This window comes from Diachasma alloeum, unplaced genomic scaffold, assembly GCF_001412515.2.
Source record: "Diachasma alloeum isolate Michigan unplaced genomic scaffold, Dall2.0 Dall_scaffold_00179, whole genome shotgun sequence".
NCBI classification, from domain to species: domain Eukaryota; kingdom Metazoa; phylum Arthropoda; class Insecta; order Hymenoptera; family Braconidae; genus Diachasma; species Diachasma alloeum.
Genome location: NW_021680345.1, coordinates 3244773 through 3265538, shown reverse-complemented (window position 1 = coordinate 3265538; position 20766 = coordinate 3244773). Strand labels below are relative to the sequence as shown.

The window sequence follows — 20766 nt, the reverse complement described above, 5'->3', positions numbered from 1 at the left end:
AATTTTCTTCAAAACTACTTCAATAAGGAAAAAAATAAAAATTTGGAATATCTATACATGAGGGGCTAATTGATCGGATCTGAAAAGTGAGTTTCCTCGATTTTTGCGGAAATATGAGTGTCGCCATCTGAGATAGTGGCGGTTTTTATCTGGCAACACTGGCGGCCAGTGTACCTCATGCTGGAGCAAGAGGATGGGAATACAACGTTGAGGATAAAATAGAGAATGGGGTGGGGGCACTATTATTAGAGTTATATCGCAGTAGGAAGCCCAACGTCTTATCCGTCCTTCTGCCGGTTATAATCCTTCTTCTCGACTGGTGCATGTACAATGTACAATGTTGGGGATGGGACGTGGTGTATCGTGAATCTTCAGCATTGGCACTGGGCGGCGAGGAAAAACTGGGAATCCCAGGGAACCGGGGATGTTACGTGCCTCTGGGCATCATGTGGAAGCATTGAATTCCTCTTTCGGTTGATCTTATCCCGGTTATGGTGGAATATAGACGATATGACTATTTATCACTAGGACGTGTGGCACTCGGTGGGTGATAATTATTCAAGTTGGTGGGGCAGCCTTCAGGAACGCCCTGTGGAGTCGGCATTTTTTTTTGTCGGGAGGGGGTGGTGGGGTTATCTAGGCAGGAAAGAGAATTTCAATTTGAAATTACTGTGCTCTTTAGATAATGAGGGAGATGAATGGATTGGGGATTGGCGACGGCTTTAAAGAGGTGGAGGGCAGATATATCGCTTAGACGAGATTCAATATTTCAAAGATCACTGTTGATAATTTTTGGATGCTATTTGCGGTGAATTTGTTGATGGAAATTTTTATCCCATTTTAGTTGTGTTGAAATCTCATGGAAAAATTCGTGGAGGCTGGAAATTCTAGCTCAATGAATGCACAACAATTAATACGAATTGGAAAAATTCAGGTAAATGTATTTGCATTTTTAATTATTTTAAAATTCAGTGTGATTTGGTACTGAGTCATATTTTGATTGGAAATTTTAGTAAGATGGAGACTTTCCGTCTTCCCACTAGGGTGAACAGGCCAATTGCTGGACGGTTAAGGGAAATTCCAGTTTCGTGGTAGGATCTAAAATACAAGAATCAACTAAATGGGGATATGATGGCTTCCATACCTTCAAGAATGTTTTAATTAGCAGAAAAAAAATATTTGAATTGAAAACAACAAAACAAAGAATAATTAAAATAAGGAATAGTTGAAGACAGCCGAAACCCCTAATTTCTGGACGACTGGGCCATATTTTTTTCCATTTATTAAATGTCGATCAGTAGAAAAAATAATTGATCACATGATTAGACATGAGTAATAATATTTTTGAATGGTGAAATAATCAGTACAATTTTCAGTTTATTTATGGAATATTCAATGCAAGTTGAAATCGTCTAGAAACTAACCCCCGTCCAGAAATTGACTTCGATTGAATTTTCAGTTCAATTATTTGGTAAAAATTCAGAAAAATCAGGAAAATTCAGGGATAAATTGGAAAATTCATGTAATTTTGTTTCTGAATATTTATCTTCCACTGAAGATTCAATCAAGGTGTGAAATTTCCATCTCACTCCCACTGAAAACTCATAAATTCCCGTGAATTCTACTTAAAACCTGAAATTTCGTAGCCATTTTCCCCTAAATCTGAGTCCATGTCCCTCTCATTAGATTTATTATCATATCTTCCGTGAAATTTCAAAAAATTTCTAACAGTATATTTCTAACAGTATTATTTTTTTCGGTGTAATGACGATAAATTATTCTCGATTTGAACAGAGTCATTCGCGTAGAACCAACACTAGAATTGTTGCAACATCGAGATAACCCCTCGGAGGCTAGCACATCTACACATCATCCCCCAGACAATTGTATTCCGCTCGCCGCCTCACATAAGGGACTCGATCAATTCTGACGTTCATACGTTTTACTCTTACCCAGAATTTACGACTTTCTCGCCTTCTCAAAACTACTTTATTTTTTCCATCCACTCCTCTCACATATCCCCAACCACTCGGGACCAGTGTTATATACAAGGCAATTCCACAGTTTAAAAATCCAGGCGCATTACAATGGGTGTTTTACGTAGGATTCCAAGTGTCTGACTTGTTAGAATAAATCATCGAAATGCCGAAAGAACAGTCGACCTTGGATTCCTCATTTTACTCCTCTCACTTTTACTTCGGCGAGGTAGAAAAATTATGTCAGTATCTCTCAATAAATTTTGCGCCTTGAAAGTGGGTTCGACTTATTTCTTTTGTGTTCCTCGACAAATAAAAAGTGATTCTAGAATCAGGAGTCCCATCAACTTCGGGAACAAGAGAAAGCATTCTGCTTCGAATTGAGGATATCCAAGTGCTTTGGTCATTTTTTTTTTTCGTTGAAATCCTTTGAAATCCTTTGATAGTCAGACATTAGAGCTCTCATTTCACCGTGGGTTGTCGAATATTTCGGGATGAGATTGTTATTTCTTGATATATGTTAAGTATCTGAGAAAAAATAGAAAGCAGATTTTTGAGAAACATTCATAAAAAATGGAAAAATTACAATTTTTGGAGATTGCGAAGTTTTTTCATGAATCACTGTTAGAAAAAAATGAAATTTCATAGACAGTTGACTAGTAATTTTCAGGACAGTGACACTCAATGCGGTTTGGGGGAAAAAATCATGAAATTTCAGGTTTCACTGAAAATTCAGTAAAATTCCAAAATTTTAAACAGCATAAAGTGAAAATTCCTTAATTTATCTGAATTTCCAATCTGATATGAATATTCAGTGCCAAATTACATTGAATTTTCAGTGAAATCTGAAATTTCAAGATATATTTATAAAAATATATTTACCGGAATTTTCTGGTTTTCTATTCACTTTCAGGGAAAAACGGAACTGCAATTTACAGATCTCTTTGATTTTCCCGCGAAATTCTGAATTTTCAATGATGAAATTCCTTGAAATTTTAGTGGTAATTAAATTCGATAAAAATTTCTAAAAAGTGTAGCGGAAATTTCAGACAAAAATTTTTAACAGTGATCAATATAAAAAATCAATTTTGCACTTTCCGCTGAAAATCATTTTTGAAATATTATTATTGCATTATGGCACTATTATTACATAATTTTAATTCGATAGTCTTATTCGTTCACGATTTGCATTTATGGACACTTGCTGGGTTTATTATATTAGAAAGCGATCAATATTGAACATATATTTTGAGATTATATCTGAATGTTTGTTGTTTGGGGAGGATAATCAATTATATAATTATGATATCTAAACTTTCAGAGATATTGGAAAATATAAGGCAAGGAAGGTATTATTTATAGATTTTTAAGATGAAAATCTGAAGTAAATTCTAAATGGAATTCTCAATTGGCAGTCGAGTATTCTTGATAATAGTTAATTTAGAAGTGGCAAAGTAACACAGTCTTATGGAAAAATAAATTTTCCGAGGTTGAAGAGGAAATTAAAATGTTGAAAACATCTCAAAAAATCAGCAGGAAATAAATAAAAATTCTCTGTCTAATACGAAAATTATCTTCAGTGTTAACCTTTTGTGATACATATAAATAAATATAAATTTAAAGGAATTTTGTCATTGAAAATTGATAATTTCATGGAGAAATCCGTGGGCACTGTAAATTTCTGGATAATTATTCTGTGGAGATCAATGAAAGTCAGGAAAATTCACGCTGAGAAAAAAAATATAATTCTGCCAATCAGATTTGTTTCAGGAATTGTTTTTCTGATATTTTCCTCTGAGTGCGAGAAATGTTTCCTTAAATCAGGGAAATCCGTCAGGAAATTATCAAAAAATTCCCGGATTCCAAGAATTTTAAAGGATTCCCTGAAAATTCAAGGGAATTTCCCAGTGAATATTCATTTGCGTTTGAAAATCCCCACTGACAATCAGCGTCTGTAAACTATAAAATTCCCGTCTTCCTGCCGCCGAAAAAATGGGACTTCTTGAATTTTCCCAGAAGACTCGAAATTCCATTTTTCATTCTTTTCCCTTAAATCAAATTCAAGGTCTTTTTTCCGGGAAATTCAGTCAAACGTATCACCACTCTGCACCAAAAATCCTTCTGTCCTGAATTGAAAAAAAATCCTCAACCCAAAGAATTTCCGCTCCCGTCTCCACATCTCCCTCCGACTAAAAATACCTCCAATAAAAAAAGCCACTAAACCCCAATTAAAAAGAGCAAAATCATTTTTTTTCACATCCACTCTCGTCTTCCTGAAGTCCTTGACTATGTCCTTGAACTTGAACGAGTAACGACCCTCTTCTCTCTCGTCTTCCTCAGTTATATACGCGCACCAGCGTTTCTCGCCCAGTGCAAAACCACCATTGGGATGCTCCTCGATGCTCACCATAGCGGAACGTCGATCCGCGAACAGATAAAATGTACACGAGTATAAGTGCGCCAACGCGCGTGTTATTCGCCTATTGGGTATATATGGGGGGCTGGGGAAGGAGGGGGGGGGGAGGATTTTATACACAACCAAGGCGAATAGATGCTACTACGATTGCATTATATACGTTATAAATATCCTCCACCAATTTCCTCTGGCGTTCATTTTTTCGATAATTTTTTCACTAATTTTTCTGTCCATTTCTTACCTTCGTCTCCAAGTCCCAATCGACCCTGACCCCGGGGTTACCACACCCATGAGGCTATCCCCCCTCATCATTTTCCTTTTCTCTCATTCTCCCCTTGCCCCCCCCCCTCTTATTTCCCTCCATTCACTTGCACCCCCGCAAAAAACAACTCTGACGGTAATTTTCCTGCGGTAACACTTGCGGCTGTGCTTTATTGAATTATTGCGAATGCGCATCGTAACGGGCAAATTATATACATTGACTCTGGTACCCTCTACTCTCAGCAAAAGGGTGATAGCAAACGTCGTAAGGTCTTAACACCTGGCCAAAGGTGTGTATGAGGTTTGAAAGAGAAAACTTGAAAGTGTAGTCAAGATGAAATCTCACTTTGTGCTAGAGGGAGAGAGAGAAGAGTGGAAAAATAGAAAAAAAGGAGAGAAAAGATAGAGAAAGAGGAGATGAGGCGCATCGAACCTGCGCCCCGCGTACATTGCCCTGTGAGAGAATGCAACGAGTAAGAATTGTTGAGGTGAGACCTATTCCCTTATGCTGCGATTGAAAACGAAACAGATGCATTGTGGTAAAATGGATTTTATTTCATTCGAATTGGGCTCGAAGGCGACGGGGAGGGATTACTCATGCGCGGAGGGGAAAATCGATGGAAATTGCAACTGATTTTTTTCTTAATTGTGGGCACTGAGAAGAAAACATGTTCTTAGTCAAGTTTTTTTTGAAGGAAGAAAATACCAACGTGGAAATTACGAAGAATGAACAATCTCGTGCTGAAAATTGAAAAAGTGTATTGAGATGAGAAATTTTGGGGTGGAAATGAGTTCAGTTGTTTCAAATGAATGTAATTTTTTGTGTGAACGTGAAATCTCGTTTCTAGCACTTCCTATTCGTTATTCTATACTGTCATACGTATTTTGTCCCTCACAAATGTTCGTTTTTTTCCGTATACGGCGATTGAAAAAGAAAGAGATGCATTGTCGTCGAATAGATTTTATTTCATTTGAATTATGCTCCGAAGGCAATGGGGAGGGATTACTCATGCGTGGAGGAAAAAATCGTTGGAAATTGCAACTGAATTTTTTCTTCATTGTGTGCAGTGAAAAATGAGATATTCTTAACCACGTCTTTTTTGAAGGAAAAGACGACTGCGCACGAGCAGATTGGGTTAGGTTGACTCGAACCATTCAATTATTACTTCAAACGTACTATTTCGGATGTTTATAAATAAAAAACTAGTCATCTAACACCGAAACTTGAGCTTAAACAATTGAAAATAATTGATGTAAGTTCCCCGTCAAGAGTATCTAACTACACTGTTAGAAATTTTTTCAAATTTAAATAACAGATGCATTTGAATTTTCAATATTCTGAACTTGAATTCAATTTCAGACTAAATTGCTCATGGAATTCTTGATTCATCTTGGAAATTCAATAAAATTAAGTTTTTCATTTTGAATGGTCATTGAATTTTCAGTGACAATTCAGTGAATTTTCAGTTGCCTGATTTTCAGTAATTTTCATTGTCGTACGAACCTCACAAATCAAATTTCATTGAACATTCAAGAACCCACTGACACACTGACTGATTTATCAATAACAAGATCAGTGGAAATTCCATGTAAATTATTCGTTGTTAAAAAGTTCAAAATTTTTTACTTGAAATTTCAAGAGTAATTTTCTAACAGTGTACCATAAATAATTATTCTTATCAAGTTGAAATACATATCAAATTTCGAATTATTTAAAGACTAAAATTCTTAAAATTCAAGAACAATAGATTTTCTCCTCCACAGTCGTAATGCCTCATCTGTGTTCAGAATGTTCTCTTCCTGAAGTTTAAAAAATTTTCATTATTGACTCCTGCGGAATTCTTGTAGAAACTAATATCTTGTAGAATGCAGTTTGTAAACTGCTGATTACGTGTGAATGATTTTCAATTTTCTCCCCCTCGATCTAATAAAAAAATTCGATAATTAAAGATTGCGGAATTGATAATATGCTTTTAATAACTCCAATAAAAATATTTCAGTAAACTGAAAGGATCCGTCAAAGATTGTATATTTAAAATATGCCATTTGATGCATAAAGAACAATTAATGATGCATTAGAAAGTTTATTCCCACGTTTCACTTTCGCATACTTTTCATTGGGCTTTCCTCCCTCTCTCCCTCGGCTATTCGTGCACGAGTGAGTTGGCTGGGTGATCGAATTAAATATCATCTGTAATTGTGCATATACGTAATATCAATATTATACGAGGGAGAACGTGGTATTACCGGAGTCTATTATCTGCGTATTACGATGTGTAATACACTTGAATAATTATTCTTACTCAACGCGGAATGTTCGAGTGTTTTCCGGATTTTTAGGTTCAATTAATTCGACACTTGATGAACTTTCGACGTTGATTAACATGCACGTGTTATTCACGCAACTGCTATCAAGTGTCAGTTAATTTTTCATGGCAGGAATAATCTTTTTACGTTAGAGTGAAGAATAATTATCAAAAACGTTTACGAACGGTGAAGCCAGGATTTAATAACAGGAATTGGCTTTCCCTCGATGTTGGATATCCACTGTTATTGTGAATTCTATCACGGATGCTATCCTTTGGTATCTGAAAGTGGTGATGAATGATTTTTTTTTATTTACGTGTTGACTTACAGTGGGTTATTTACAAATTGTTTGTATTACTACGTATGTACATACATTTAGGTTCAACACTGAGAGAAATATCGTCATAATATCACAGAACTAATTTCTTGCGCTAAATATCTCATCTCTCGAGGATAAATTTCTGGGGATAGAAATTTCCGGATAATGTGTCAGACAATGTCAGATTTCGGTGAAGCAATATCTTCTTTTCCTTCTGTTAAACTGTTCTTGTCTTTTAAGGAATATTATCTCATTTCGAAAAAAAACCATCACCTTTTCATTCAGTAACTTCCTCCTCAGCCCGAAGAGCACCAATTTCTTGTCTGAAACCTACCATAAATTGATCAAATATGTATGCGATGCTTTTCGCTCAAGAAATGATTTTTGTGATATTATGTCGATTTTTTTCTCAGTGCAGCTCGCTCACCGATTACGGAATCGACTCAGAAAAGTGACGGTATCGTAATTTTTCCACAGGAGATTCAGTTAAAATTTACAGAACGCTCTGGAAAAATTCCGTGACAGTTCCGTAAAATTTTCTACAACCACATTTCGCTCCGGAATTACGGAAAAGATACGTAATTTTTATAGAATATTTCTCTCCGTGCATTCAATATTTTTTAGAAAATATTCGTGAGAAGGGCTTGAGGATTATTGAGGGAAAATTGGTGTTGCCATCTGCGAATAGCCACGGTTTTTATCCAGTAACATTTAAGTACAGGATATTGTACAACGGTGCTCAGTCAACAATTTTTCTTTTCATAAAATACATGACTTTCAAAAAGTACAAGAAAATAACGCACACTTATTTACACAGAACCTCGAATGAAAGTGTTTTGACGTTACGAAATTAAGGGTTTATGATGAGTATGCTCCAGTTCTCCTGTTTACAAATGCTACAGTGAAAGTTTGAAATTTACAACTGAGTGGTATTGGTGAGAGCCACTGGACCATTTGAGGTATTTTTATGTGCACATCCTTGTTACATGTAACACAAACTAGAGACACCCAACTGGGATAAAAGCCCAAGACCATTTTCTTCCTCCTTTATTCTTTATGGCACAACTATGCTGTGTCGTGTGGTGCGCGTGCGGAATTTTTTATAAAGTTTGTACAGGAGGCGGGTAAAAAATACCGTGCGAATAAATTTTCGAGGTCAGCCAGTTGATCCCGAGAAGTTGATGTGTAAATACAAGGGAAGCGGCAAGATGTGTTTTTTCCGGGTTGAGATTTCTTTTTCATGTACATGGCTGTTGCTCTCGGAGAAAAATACTCGAAATGTAAATGAAATTTATGATATAAAAGATACATTCGGGGGAAATTTCACTTGACATTTATAGTTAAAGCACTTGAAACATTCAACCTGGAATTGTTTGAAGAGAACAGCAAGATGACGAGAATTTCTCAACTCACTTGAATATTCAATGCTAAATTACGCCCATGATTAGTTGAAAACTTGTTGTTCAGAATGCACGAAGAATTTACCTGCATTTTCCTGATGTCCATCGATTTTCATAGAATATTTCTCCTGAAATTTACATTTTTCCCTGATCGTTCCATGAAATTTTGAATTTTCAATGACGAAATAGCATATTTCGTTACGAGTGCGGAATAGAGTTTTTTGGCTCGTGGGAGGTTTATACCACGAGCCGAAGGCGAACTTGAAATTTGATAACCAATTTCCCCTAAATCGGATTCAATTTCATTTCCATGAGAATTACTACTTCATTTGCCATGAAATTTCAAAAAAATTCTGACAGTGTTGAATCAAGTACCATTGGATTTTTAGATTAAGAACCCGTGAGGGCGTTCACACATTACGCCATCAGATTAAGGGCAGGGGCAGGGGGGGGCGGAGGTTCTGAAATCATGGCCCTCAAGGAAAATCTGGAGTGAAATCTTGACTCTCCAGGAAAGTCTGGACTCGTCTGGTCTGCGACACAAGCGTTTGATATTCACATGCATGTTTATTGTCCATACACGTGTGTCTTTGTGAAATCAACGGTGAAAGCAGTTGCGCGGTAGCTGTAGATTATTACTTCACGATTGCGTCTCACCGGTACTACCCGTAATAGGAATGCAAACCTTACGGTGGCGTCATTGGCTATTATCACCGAGAACTTTGGTGAATAATGAGAGGTCAGGCTGAATTAATGAAGACGAGTTTTTTTTATTCCCCTGAATTCTGGTTTAACGGCTTTCCCTTAATTGTTAAAACTGGAGATGTGAGAATTACCGGTGGTTATTTTTTTTATTTCGTGGAAATCGTTACCGGGATTTTTGCGCTAATAATCTGGAGTTGTTACAGACGTGTTTATTATGGTTCTTTTGATGGCGAGACACTCTATACCAAGGGCATGCATACGCAGGGATATCTTCATCGTTAAGAGGCCTGTGGCTGACCACAGAACACGTTCTTTCGATCCCTCGCGCACACGTCAAGCTCCAGGTTTTAACGGTACTTGACTCCTTCGGTTGATGACACTTGCGCTCTATCTATTCGCAATGAGGAAGTGTGAAAATTTGAATATTTTTACTTTTTCTGTGATTAGATCTGGAGGATGTACAGGCATTTCGACGTTGTTTCTTTCTTCAGGGATATTGGTAGAAAAAACTTTGAATTTCATTGAAACTTATCTAGTAATTTTCAGGATAGGGATGTTTAATTTGATTTATAGGGGGAAAAAATTATAAAATTTCAAAATTTTTCAATTAATTGGAAGTTCGTAAATATATTTATATGAAAGATTTTGTTTTCGGTTGATTTTTATCGCATAATTGAACTGATATTTACAGTTTCCGTTGATTTTTCCATAAAATTTAGATTTTTTTTTAATTTCAGCGGAACTAGAATGTAATGAAATTATTTTTCTTTGATTAGATCTTCAGGATACATTTACCCATTTTTTTAAATTTCTATTAATTTTCATGGAATAATTGGAATAATCTCATGCAATTTCGAACTTTTTTCAATTTCAGAAGCATTATAATTTAATAAAAATTGCCAAGTGTATCGAATATTTCAGCCGTTTTTTAAAAGTCACATTCAACTCCTGTGGGCCTTTTTCTTCGTTAAGATGTTGTTCGAAATTTGTACTGAAGCATCACTGCTCCCATTGGAGCTTCATTTAACCCTAGATGACCCAATATTTTTACAATGATTCCATTTTCAATTATTTCGACTTCAAAATCTGGATTTCTTTCTTCATTCTCATATAATCTTGAACGAAAATTTATGAGATTTTTCCACCGTTTTGCGTTTTTTTAATAACTAATTTATACAGAACCAATGTTCTACGCTAGAATAATTCTCTCAAAATTACAACAAATTAGTTCACGTTCAGAACAACATCAGAAATCGATTTCGCGCAAAAAAAAATTATTCACCAACAAATTGAAAAGTTGCCAACGTTCAAAATAAGTGCCTTTGTTCATAAATAATAAAATAATTGATGAACAAGAACTGTTTAACCTCAGAAATATTTCTCTCAAATTCGCAATAAATTCATCCACACGCAAAACCTTCCCCGAGATCGATTCCACGATGCAAAAATGAGACTATTAAAATCTTCAAATCTATTGAAGTCCATTTGCCCCACCCTCTTGCACCAACCGTTCAGCTGGTGAGAATGAGTGACGTTAACGAGTTGAATCCAATTTTTCCGACTGTAGAGTAATTCTCATCGTGCGAGAACGATCTGGCGAAACGATATCAGAGACAAAGAGCAAAAGAGATAAGTTTCCTTACGATGAATCGATAGATCAGGACGAAGAATCTAAAAGGGGGTCGCTCCACCCGAGCGAGAGATCGTGACAACGAATTGCACAATGACACGAGAGCCGGCTAAAACCCGCCCCGCTTCTAAAACTCGGCCTGCACTGAGGCCCCGCATTTGCGTTGCGTAAGCTTCTTCAAAGACGTGAAAAATAAGCTCCCCCGGTTTTAGCGGGATAGTCACTTGTAAGTAGTTACATGTCACTCCGATATTCCCCACTACTTCGGTCATTGGAATCTATGATGAAGACACGCGACTGCGGTCAGCGGCCAGTTTGCAATTCGATCATTCATCTACTATTCCTATGATATCTTTCTCTTCTGAATGGCAGAACAATGCTGTACACTGAGAAAAAAAATTACTTTTGCCAAGGAATCATTTTCTTGGGAGAAGAATTTATTTTTTGCGGAGCGTATTTCTCCAGGCCAATCATTATCAAGGAGTCCAAGTCCATCTCTAAATATTACAATTATGTTCAATTATGGAATGATTATATTACATATGACCTTGAATGAACTCCATTGACAATTATTAACCTTGAAAATTATTTCAAATTATTATACGTTAGAAAACCTCGAATTTGAAAAAATTGAAAAATAATGAAGCGTGTTCATTCAAGATATATGTAGCATAATCATCTCATTATTCAACATAATTGTAATATTTGGAGATGGACATGGATCACGTGGCAATGACTGGCTTAGGGAAATAAGCTCCTAAAAAATAATTCCTTCTCCCAAGAAAATGATTCCTTGGCAAAAGAAATTTTTTTTCCCAGTGTACACTGAGAGAAAAACGATAAAATTATCAAACAAGTCCTACTTGTGCCAAGAAAATATTTTTTTAAAAATTATCAAACAAGAATTTTTTTGTGTCAAACATGCAGAGAGTGCGCCGGAATGAAAAATTTTTGTCGCAAAAACCGATTTAGTAGTTAAAAAAAATTGCATTCTCTGTGCACCTAAGAAATGTCATTTCTAGCACTACTCCTTCGTTATTCGATACTCCCATACGTATTTTACTCCCGAACAATCTTTGTTTTATGCGAAACAAGGGGGAATAGTTTTTCGTTTCAGCTATCTAATAATCACAGACAAGAAACGAACCCTTAAATGAAACAATAATAATGATATGATAGCAATCTTGTAACTTAGGGATAAATTATTTGTTGATAAATGTTCCTCTATATGAGATAGTTTCGTCCTGAAAAGGCACCGTCTGGTGTGAATTATCCGCCTCTTGAGCCAAATATTTCGTTGCTGTCGAAAGCAGAACAATTATTCTTATTTGAGAGTTTCAAGTTCGAACCAAACAAATTCTTTTTTGGCAATTTTCAACTAGCGATTTTGTTGGTCCAAGCAAGACTTGTTTGACAACGTGTTTGTTTTGCTCTCAGTGTAGACTGGTGGAAATTTCTATCACATTATATTTTCACTGAAATTTCGAGGAATTTCGTCACTAAAAATGGAAAACTTTATGGAAAAATCAGGGGAAACCGTAAATTTCAGGTTCATAATTTAATAAATGTCTGGAAAATTCAGGTAAGTAACGTCGTAGAGCTAAAGAGGTCTAACAACTACCATTGTACACACTACTTACGCCCCTGTGACTATAAAACGGCGATGTATTCTTGAATTTTCAGAAAATTTAATTCTTGTGAAAGATATTAAATTTTCTTCTATCAAATTGGTTAATTTCCCTCATGTAAATCTGTTCCACTCCATCAAGTATTCTCCCGTGGAACATAGTTTTTCGGCAGAGCTACTTTTTTTCTCAGTGCATACATGTGTGCGCGTGATATTCAACAAAAAAAAACCTCCGACTGGCAAATTCTCCCATTAATTTTTTATTTCGCATACATAAGCCTGAGGACTTATACCAGCAAAATTTTCTCCAGCTTCGGTTTGTCGTTAGAGTTTAGTGGTACTCCCCGGAGTTGCTCACGATCAGCCGTTACGCCGTGACACGCGTTCTCCACGACAATGGCACGTCCAGCCGTTTACCATAATGTCACATTGTTCCCTGGGCATGAGAGCTCTTTTCACTCTTCTATCTTTTCCTCCAACAAGATTATGTACACACCCACTATCAATTCTAGTGTACACTCTTTGCTCCACATCGCACGAGATATCTCGATGTAACAGTGTGTGTGCAGTGCGATGATTATACGGAGGTAAAAAATCCATTTTCCTTTCTACATTGACGAGACTGACTCGTTACATAAAATTTAACGTCTTGGGTCGATGCTCGCGACAACGATTATTGTTACTGAAGGATAATGCCCACTCATCGGAGTATTTTCCCGCCTTATATTATGTAAAATGAAGAGCAGATTCGTTTTTGTTAGTTGTCGGTGGGAATTATTAACGAGAATTTTCATAGAACGAGAAACATTTTGACAATTGATCCAATTTATCGCAGAATCCAATGATTTTGGATAGAAACATGAAAAGATATTTATGCCACTCATGCCTGAAACCGGCAGGATTACACACTCGACGCTTCGCGTCTCGTGTCTAATTCACCCGGTTTCAGGCTTCGCGACATAAAATTTTGTTCAGTACTTGTTGGGAAATTTCGTCCTAAACGTGTGTGGTTATATCACTCGCCTTCGGCTCATGCTGTAAACCCCACACACGTTGAAGACGATATTGCCCCACATGTACTGAAATATACTATTTTCGTAGTAGAATGAATTTACAATATTTTTTTTTACACTGCTCCCTGGAAGCCTTCATTATCGAGATAATTTAATACTAATCGAGATAAGAAAAATCACTTTTTTCCTGAATAAGTGACTTCGTCCAAAAATTTGTTTGAAAATTCTCTAGTATCGGTATTTATTAATAGTAATTGTTAATGAGAAGTGGTTCAAACTGGAAAATATCATAACAATTAATCCCATTCACCTCAGAATCTAACGATTTTGGACAAAAATATCAAAAGATAATTTCGTAGCTGAATCGGGGATAGCCATATCTATCAATTATCATTACCGTTAAATTATTAAGTAGTCAATTAGTTAATATCACTCTTCAATTTTAATTATTAAAGTAATCGTCAATTTAAATATTCCAATTCCGGCTTATTTATTAATCAGTAATTTAGTTAGGAAGATTGACGATTATTTCGATGATCGGAAATCCCTTATAGGAAATTTAGCATTATTGACTTGATAGAGCATTTACAGATCCATATTATTGAATATTTGATTCACCATCAATGGAAAATTTAGATTATCAATTATTTTAGTATTTTTTAATTTCGATTAGTATATTTAAGCCTTGATCAATGTAAGTCGGAAATTTTTTTAATATTGAGGAATCACAAGATTGATGGCCATCCCTGATCTGAATGAATTTTCAATAAAAATTTTTGATCATTTTCCCCTAAAATCACTCATTATCCAGACAATTTACCATTAAACGAGTCGAAAACATTACTTGTTACTCGGATGAATGAATTTGCATAAAATTAAAATAGGGGATTAAAATATACCAGCGAACGGGCGCTCCGTAAGTTAAATTTATTGGATTCTATTGCCATTATAGTATACAAATTGTGGGAACAGTTTTTCTCATTTTCAAATGAAGAGATATTTATGTTGAATAATATCAGTATAATATAATAATTAATCTCAATGAAATCAGATCATTCATCAGATCATTGATTTCATTTAGAGGAAATGAGAAAAATGCAGAGAGAGATGATCAGTAAGAAAATTAAAATTTCGATTTTTCAATGTCTCCGGAAAGTTTTAAAATTGATATCTTCTTCAAATAATGAGAGAATACGCACCAATTCAATTTCTACCCTCACATTTTGATAGAAAACATTAAAAAAAGAGCAAAGAATAAAAATCGGCGATGAAAAATTTTATCGGATTAATATAATGTAATTGAAAGATTCTCCAATGTTCATTCTTATTATCTACCAATACGAATGATCAATGCAATATCCCCGAATGAATTTGCAAAAGCTATCTCTTGACATTTTTCCTCTAAAACTACTCTTCATAAAAATAATTCAATTTTAAACAAAGAAAAAAAAATCACTGTTACTCGAATAAATCACTTTTGACCCAAAAATTGTCGAAAAATTCTCCAATTACCTAGGAGGGTTCACCTTCCTCTAACTGTCTCCTTCTCACCCAACTATTTTCTACAAGCCCAGCCCCCCTCTTCGGTAATCAGAGTCGTGACTACCGTTGGTTCGCACGATAGACTTTGTATTTTTACGTGTGAGGGAGCTCTAGGAGGCAACGGGGATTTGGACGAGGGGGTAAAGGAGGGCTTATAGACACGCGGTATAAAATCCGCCGTGTGCGATTAACTATCAACTGAGATCGTAGGTTAGTTGGGGTCGATATTCCTTTAACATCTTTTACCTTTGGCACTGGTTATGTTGGGGGCATGCCACTGATTCGACGAGTCTCTGTATCCACCTGAAGATGGAAAAATGAGGATCTGAGTGGTCATTAAAGTAGTCTAAATACTGTTCAAATTTTCGGAATTAAAATCCGAAATAAATTCTAAACGGAAGTTAATATGAATAGAAACATTCTGGTTAAGTTTGTGCTCGATCGACAGTCTGGTATCATTGATAATAATTAATTTACAAGGGCCATTATAACATAGAGGAGAGGATTAGAATCTGTAAAAATTTTGAAAAATCCGAAAAAAAATTAAAATTCAATCCCCATTATGAGAATTATCGTCAGGGTGCATGAAAGTGGAGCCAAATATAGCCAAACTATGAATTGGATGGATTAATTTCTCACGTTCATCAAATTTAGAATTCATACAGGGAATTATCAATAATGAATAATTTTTTTTGTATTGCAAATATATTGTTCTGGAGTATATTACTCCTCTACTTCAGCGTTTGTCAGCACGGAGAGAAATTCTCTTTAAAAATTCAACTACTAGCATGGGAAAATTAACGGTCAGGAAAAAATTCCGCTGCCGGCACGGCAAATTTTATTTAGTAGCATGTGAATTTTTTTCGTTTTTATACGAAATTTTCACAGAAATCTCCGGAAATTTGGTCAGAAGTCCCTAGAAATGGTACCAAAACAGCACTAGAATTTTTATAATGAATTTCTCTTCGTGTGGTGCACTGTCTTTTACATATTTCATTCTTTCAATTATTTTATATGTTGTATATTTAATTATAAATAATAAAATTCACAGTTTTAACAAATAAAATTATAAATAATAAAATAATCGAATTTTAAATAATAAAATCACTGATGTTTCACTATAATCTACAAATAAGTGCTCAAAATCCTTGTGCATCCTAAACCACCGAACAAGGCGCCACTAATAATGAAGACAAGTTGTTCCCTTCGAATATTAATCTCCATGAATGCGCAAACTTCATTGAGCTGATCATTTGTTTGACATTTCAAAAACCTAGAGTCGTACAAATACGATCCCAGGATCGTAATATTCCGGGATTATTCAATATGAATGAGTATCGAAATTCACGTGGGATAGTCTACTGAGGCCCATTTAAAAATGCAAGAAATATCAGACATAACCAAGGATCAGGAACTCGTGCCGTCCTGCCTGGAACGCCTGCAGAAAGAGGTAATGGGTTATGGAATTTATTTAGTTGAGCGACAGATCCGCGTCATGAGAGTGATTTCACTGTTAATTCACACCAACTTTCCCATCCATCTTGCAATGAGGCTAGTCATGATCTCGATGCATTCTGATATTTACGTCAGTCTCAATGACATCGGGAACATTCTTCTCGGCATTACGATCGGACAGAAAAATTCAGGGGGCATTATGTGACAACCTACGTAATCGTGTGACCGGTTGTTTATTTCGGGAATTTTTAAGGAATAAAATTCTATTTTTAATCCGGAAATTTTATTGAAGTGAAGTGGAATTTTAATCGAAGGAATAAAAACTAATTTTAATGATTTTCATAATTTTCATAATTTTAAATATGTTTAATGTTAATAAAAAATCTGTCCTCTTCACATCTTCGAGTAAACACCTCGAAGAATCCATTCTAACCGTTTATGACTCCTTGTAGAGAGCGGGGTTGGAAAAAACGACTCATTTCCCTTAGGTGGGCGGTATATGCACTAGCTCCCCTACACGGAGAGAAATTCTCTAGAAAAATTCGAGTGCTAGCACGGGAAAAACGGCGCAAAGTGACGCCTAGGAAAAAATTCCAGTGCTGGCTCTGGAGATTTTACTGAGTAGCATGTCAATTTTTCTCGTACTTAAATGAATTTTCCACTGAAACCCCAGAAATTTGACCACAAAGCCCTAGAAATTTTACTTAACAACACTAGAATTTTTCACAGACGGTTGTAGTTTTTTTCAGTATCCACACTCGAATTTTTCTAAAGAATTGCTCTCCGTATAGTCAACGATCCATGAAATTTCTGTTTTTTTAATAATGCGGTCTCATATCCTCACTGCAATGCCTTCTAGAACCATAAGTTCCTCAGAATCTCCTTGTCATTACATTTTAGTATCAATTGTTTTACCCCTGCGGCACTCGATATTTTCGAGCATTGATTTTACAGGCACTGAAGTGTTTGGAGGGCTTCCCGAGCAAAGTCAGTGATCTCAACGGTATAATTGAGATCTATGCACCCAAGGCCGGAAGTGTCGACACGGAGACGATCAACAGGCACCCGGGATCCAGATCGATATCGTCTACCATCGGAGAATATGATGTCACGTCAGCTCCGGATTACGATGGTAATCTCTCTTGCATTCATGATGGGGCAATGAACTGTTAGGTAATGACAGATGCATTTTTCATGAAGCAAAAATTGGGCAATCGGGGTATGACTTGACGTCTCTGGCGAGCTACTGCACCCTGTCAACGTACGAGCGAGGGAGGAATCGACATGGCATCTGCAAACGCCGGTGTTACAAAATCCATCGGCCCCGGGGTATCGTAACTCGTCGTCGGCCTGGAGCACTTGGACAAATTCTGGTTTACGTCGCTAGTAAACTGGCAACGTGCACCAAAAATATGGTGATAGCTCCGTCGTTGTATTTTGTGGAGAGGATTGTTTCTATGCTCTTTCAAAAGTTAGTTGTTGGTTATATTGATGAAATCAGTAGCGAAGTGGTAAAAGGAGATAAGTCAATTTTTACTATTGACCAGTTTTCAATCAATATCTCGGAATTTAAGGGAGATAGCGAAATTTTTGTTATAACCTTTTTTGTGGAGCCGATTGAGAGCTACAATAAATGTGATTACGAAAATTTCGCTATCTCTCTTAGATTCCGAGATATTGATTGAAAACTGGTCAATAGCCAAAATTGACTTATCTCCTTTTACCACTTCAGTGTGAGTGAGATGGAGATTTCACAACTTGATTGAATTTTCAATGCAACGTGAATATTCAGAAGCAGAATGACATGAATTTTCAATTTTTCCCTGATTTTTGTGAATTTTCACGGAATAATTTAATTGAAAAATCAAGTGTTTTATTGATTTTTCAATGTCAATATTTGTCAATGTCAATATTCCCCGAAATTTCAGTGGAAATTAAACAGGATAGAAATTTCTAGAAATTTTTTTAATGCGCGTTTTGCGCCTGCCGAGGCTAAAAACTACCTTTCAACACGTAAAAATAGCCTTTTAGCACGTAAAAATTTCATTCGATCCATAAAATTTCCAGAACTCAAGAGAACAAATTTATTTCTGCTCCGGATTTTTCCCGCGTTTTTACGTAAAAATTTACGAAAGAGCATTTTGCCTCATTTTTACGGTTTGTCACGTAACTTTTCCTGAAGTTTTTGCTCCGTGTACACGGCGAGAAATATTCAATAAAAATTACGTATCTTTTCCGTAATTAGGAAATTTTACGGAACTGTCACGGAATTTTTCCGGAGCGTTCCGTAATTTTTATCTGAATCTCCTGTGAAAATTGCGATACCATCACTTAAATTTTCTGAGTCGATTCCGTAATCGGTGAGCGAACTGTGAGTTCCGTAATTTTACTGAACATTTCTCTCCGCGTACGCAATCCATATTTTTTTGTATTTTTTTCGCTATTTTTGGCGTGATAAAGAACTGCCTCAACTAGTGAAAGTAATCACTGTACCCTTGACTTCGCCTTTTGATTCCCCTGAAAAAGACGAGAACTGAAGAACGCCCAGTGTGGTCCGTGCGCAGATTGGGGCACCTCGCTGTCAGCTTGCGTAACATCCTTCAAAGAAGACAATACGACAGTCGGGAGCTTCATAAGTGTCATGAGGCCAGCAGCTGTCCAGCTAATATCCGACACCACAATAGTAATGGCCCTCCATCCTCCTCTCTTTGTATCGAAAATTGAATATCCGTAAATCACGAGGATTAATGATTTTCACGGATTTCAGTTGAAACGCTGGCTGCAAGCACTGGCTACCAGTACGTGTCAGTCGTCTGTTGAGCTAACCAACGCAACTAGGAACACGGAGACCATTGACTGTTGGGCTTATGAACTCTTCTTCCACCTCAAGTACCTCCAGGTCAATCGTGTTCGTGATGCCGACAAAGTAATGGATATTATCATTTTTTTCATCTTCTTTGTATTCGAGTCTTTTGCTCGGGGGGGTCAATGGTTAATGATGATTCTTGATCTTCCAAGGTAACTGATGGTTCCGGAATTAATGACGAGGTAACGCACATGAACTTGTGGCACAGAATGGTCCAGCTTCGTGATAATTACATAATTCTTTACGAAATCCTTTATGCGAATTCAAAAATTAGGAAAATGGCCAATTGCGACGGAAAATTTAGTTGATCCTCATTCGGATGACATTGTTAAGAGCTCTTGAAGCACTATACACATCATTGAAACGAGCTATGGTACAAAATTACTAGGTATGTCACTGACCAATTGTTTTCCCTTGAGCGTAAAGTAAAATTTGGCAAAAATCCCACTTTCCACACATCGCGATGAAAAATAGGGTTCGATACCCCTGGGAAAGTATTCTTTGATATTTTTCTAGTGCACATGAAAGTATAACACAGAATATTCTAGCCTCGTGATAATTACATAATTCCTTATGACATCCTTTATGCTAATCCGCAAATTAGTTAAATGGTGAATTGTAAGTAAAAATTGAATCGATTCTGACGGGAAATTAATGCCTTTATTACTAAATTAAATAAAAATATATTGAGGAATGTAATTCATTTTCGGATGACATTGTTAACATTTCTTGAAGCGCTGTTAACTTCATTGAAACAAAGTATTAAAAGAAATTACTAGATATTTCAACACTGAATCATTGTTTCTAACATTTGTAAGCAACGTTGGGCCACTACGTCTGCAGTCACATTACGACAGAGTGACTCTCCATTCCTTTTGATACAGAGTAATGCTCGTTTAGACTGTCTTTCATCTACCCCCAGTCACATTAATCTTCGAATATAAACAATGTCCCTCAAAGGATATCCAAGTAATATTAGAAGTCTGGAGATTTTTTCGACAGTCACACATTGTTCGTGGGGTACTTTATCGATGGCTCGTTGCATAAGGACATTTTTACTGCTTGAGGAGAAAAAACTATGAGAAAACCGTAACATTCATCATATGCCAGGGAGGTATTGTTACATCGATTTATTTCTCACTATTCTGATGTAATGGAAATTTAGTTTTGCTGTGACTGTTGGAGAATGTCGAGGGGATAATGCATCATGTGGACAAATGTTTTTGCAAATTGCTGCTGCACGGGAGGG

The 20766-nt window shown here is 36.2% G+C and overlaps 1 protein-coding gene across 1 annotated transcript; it reads left to right on the top strand.

Annotated features, from left to right (window-relative positions):
* Positions 1 to 16526: 16526 nt before the first annotated feature.
* LOC107043385 lies at positions 16527 to 20240 on the top strand. The gene is given in 6 exon segments (XM_015264885.1): positions 16527 to 16646; positions 17606 to 17783; positions 17852 to 18122; positions 19178 to 19334; positions 19419 to 19577; positions 19670 to 20240. Coding segments are annotated over 6 exon segments (1041 nt in total). The 3' UTR covers positions 19826 to 20240.
* The last annotated feature ends 526 nt before the right edge of the window (positions 20241 to 20766 follow it).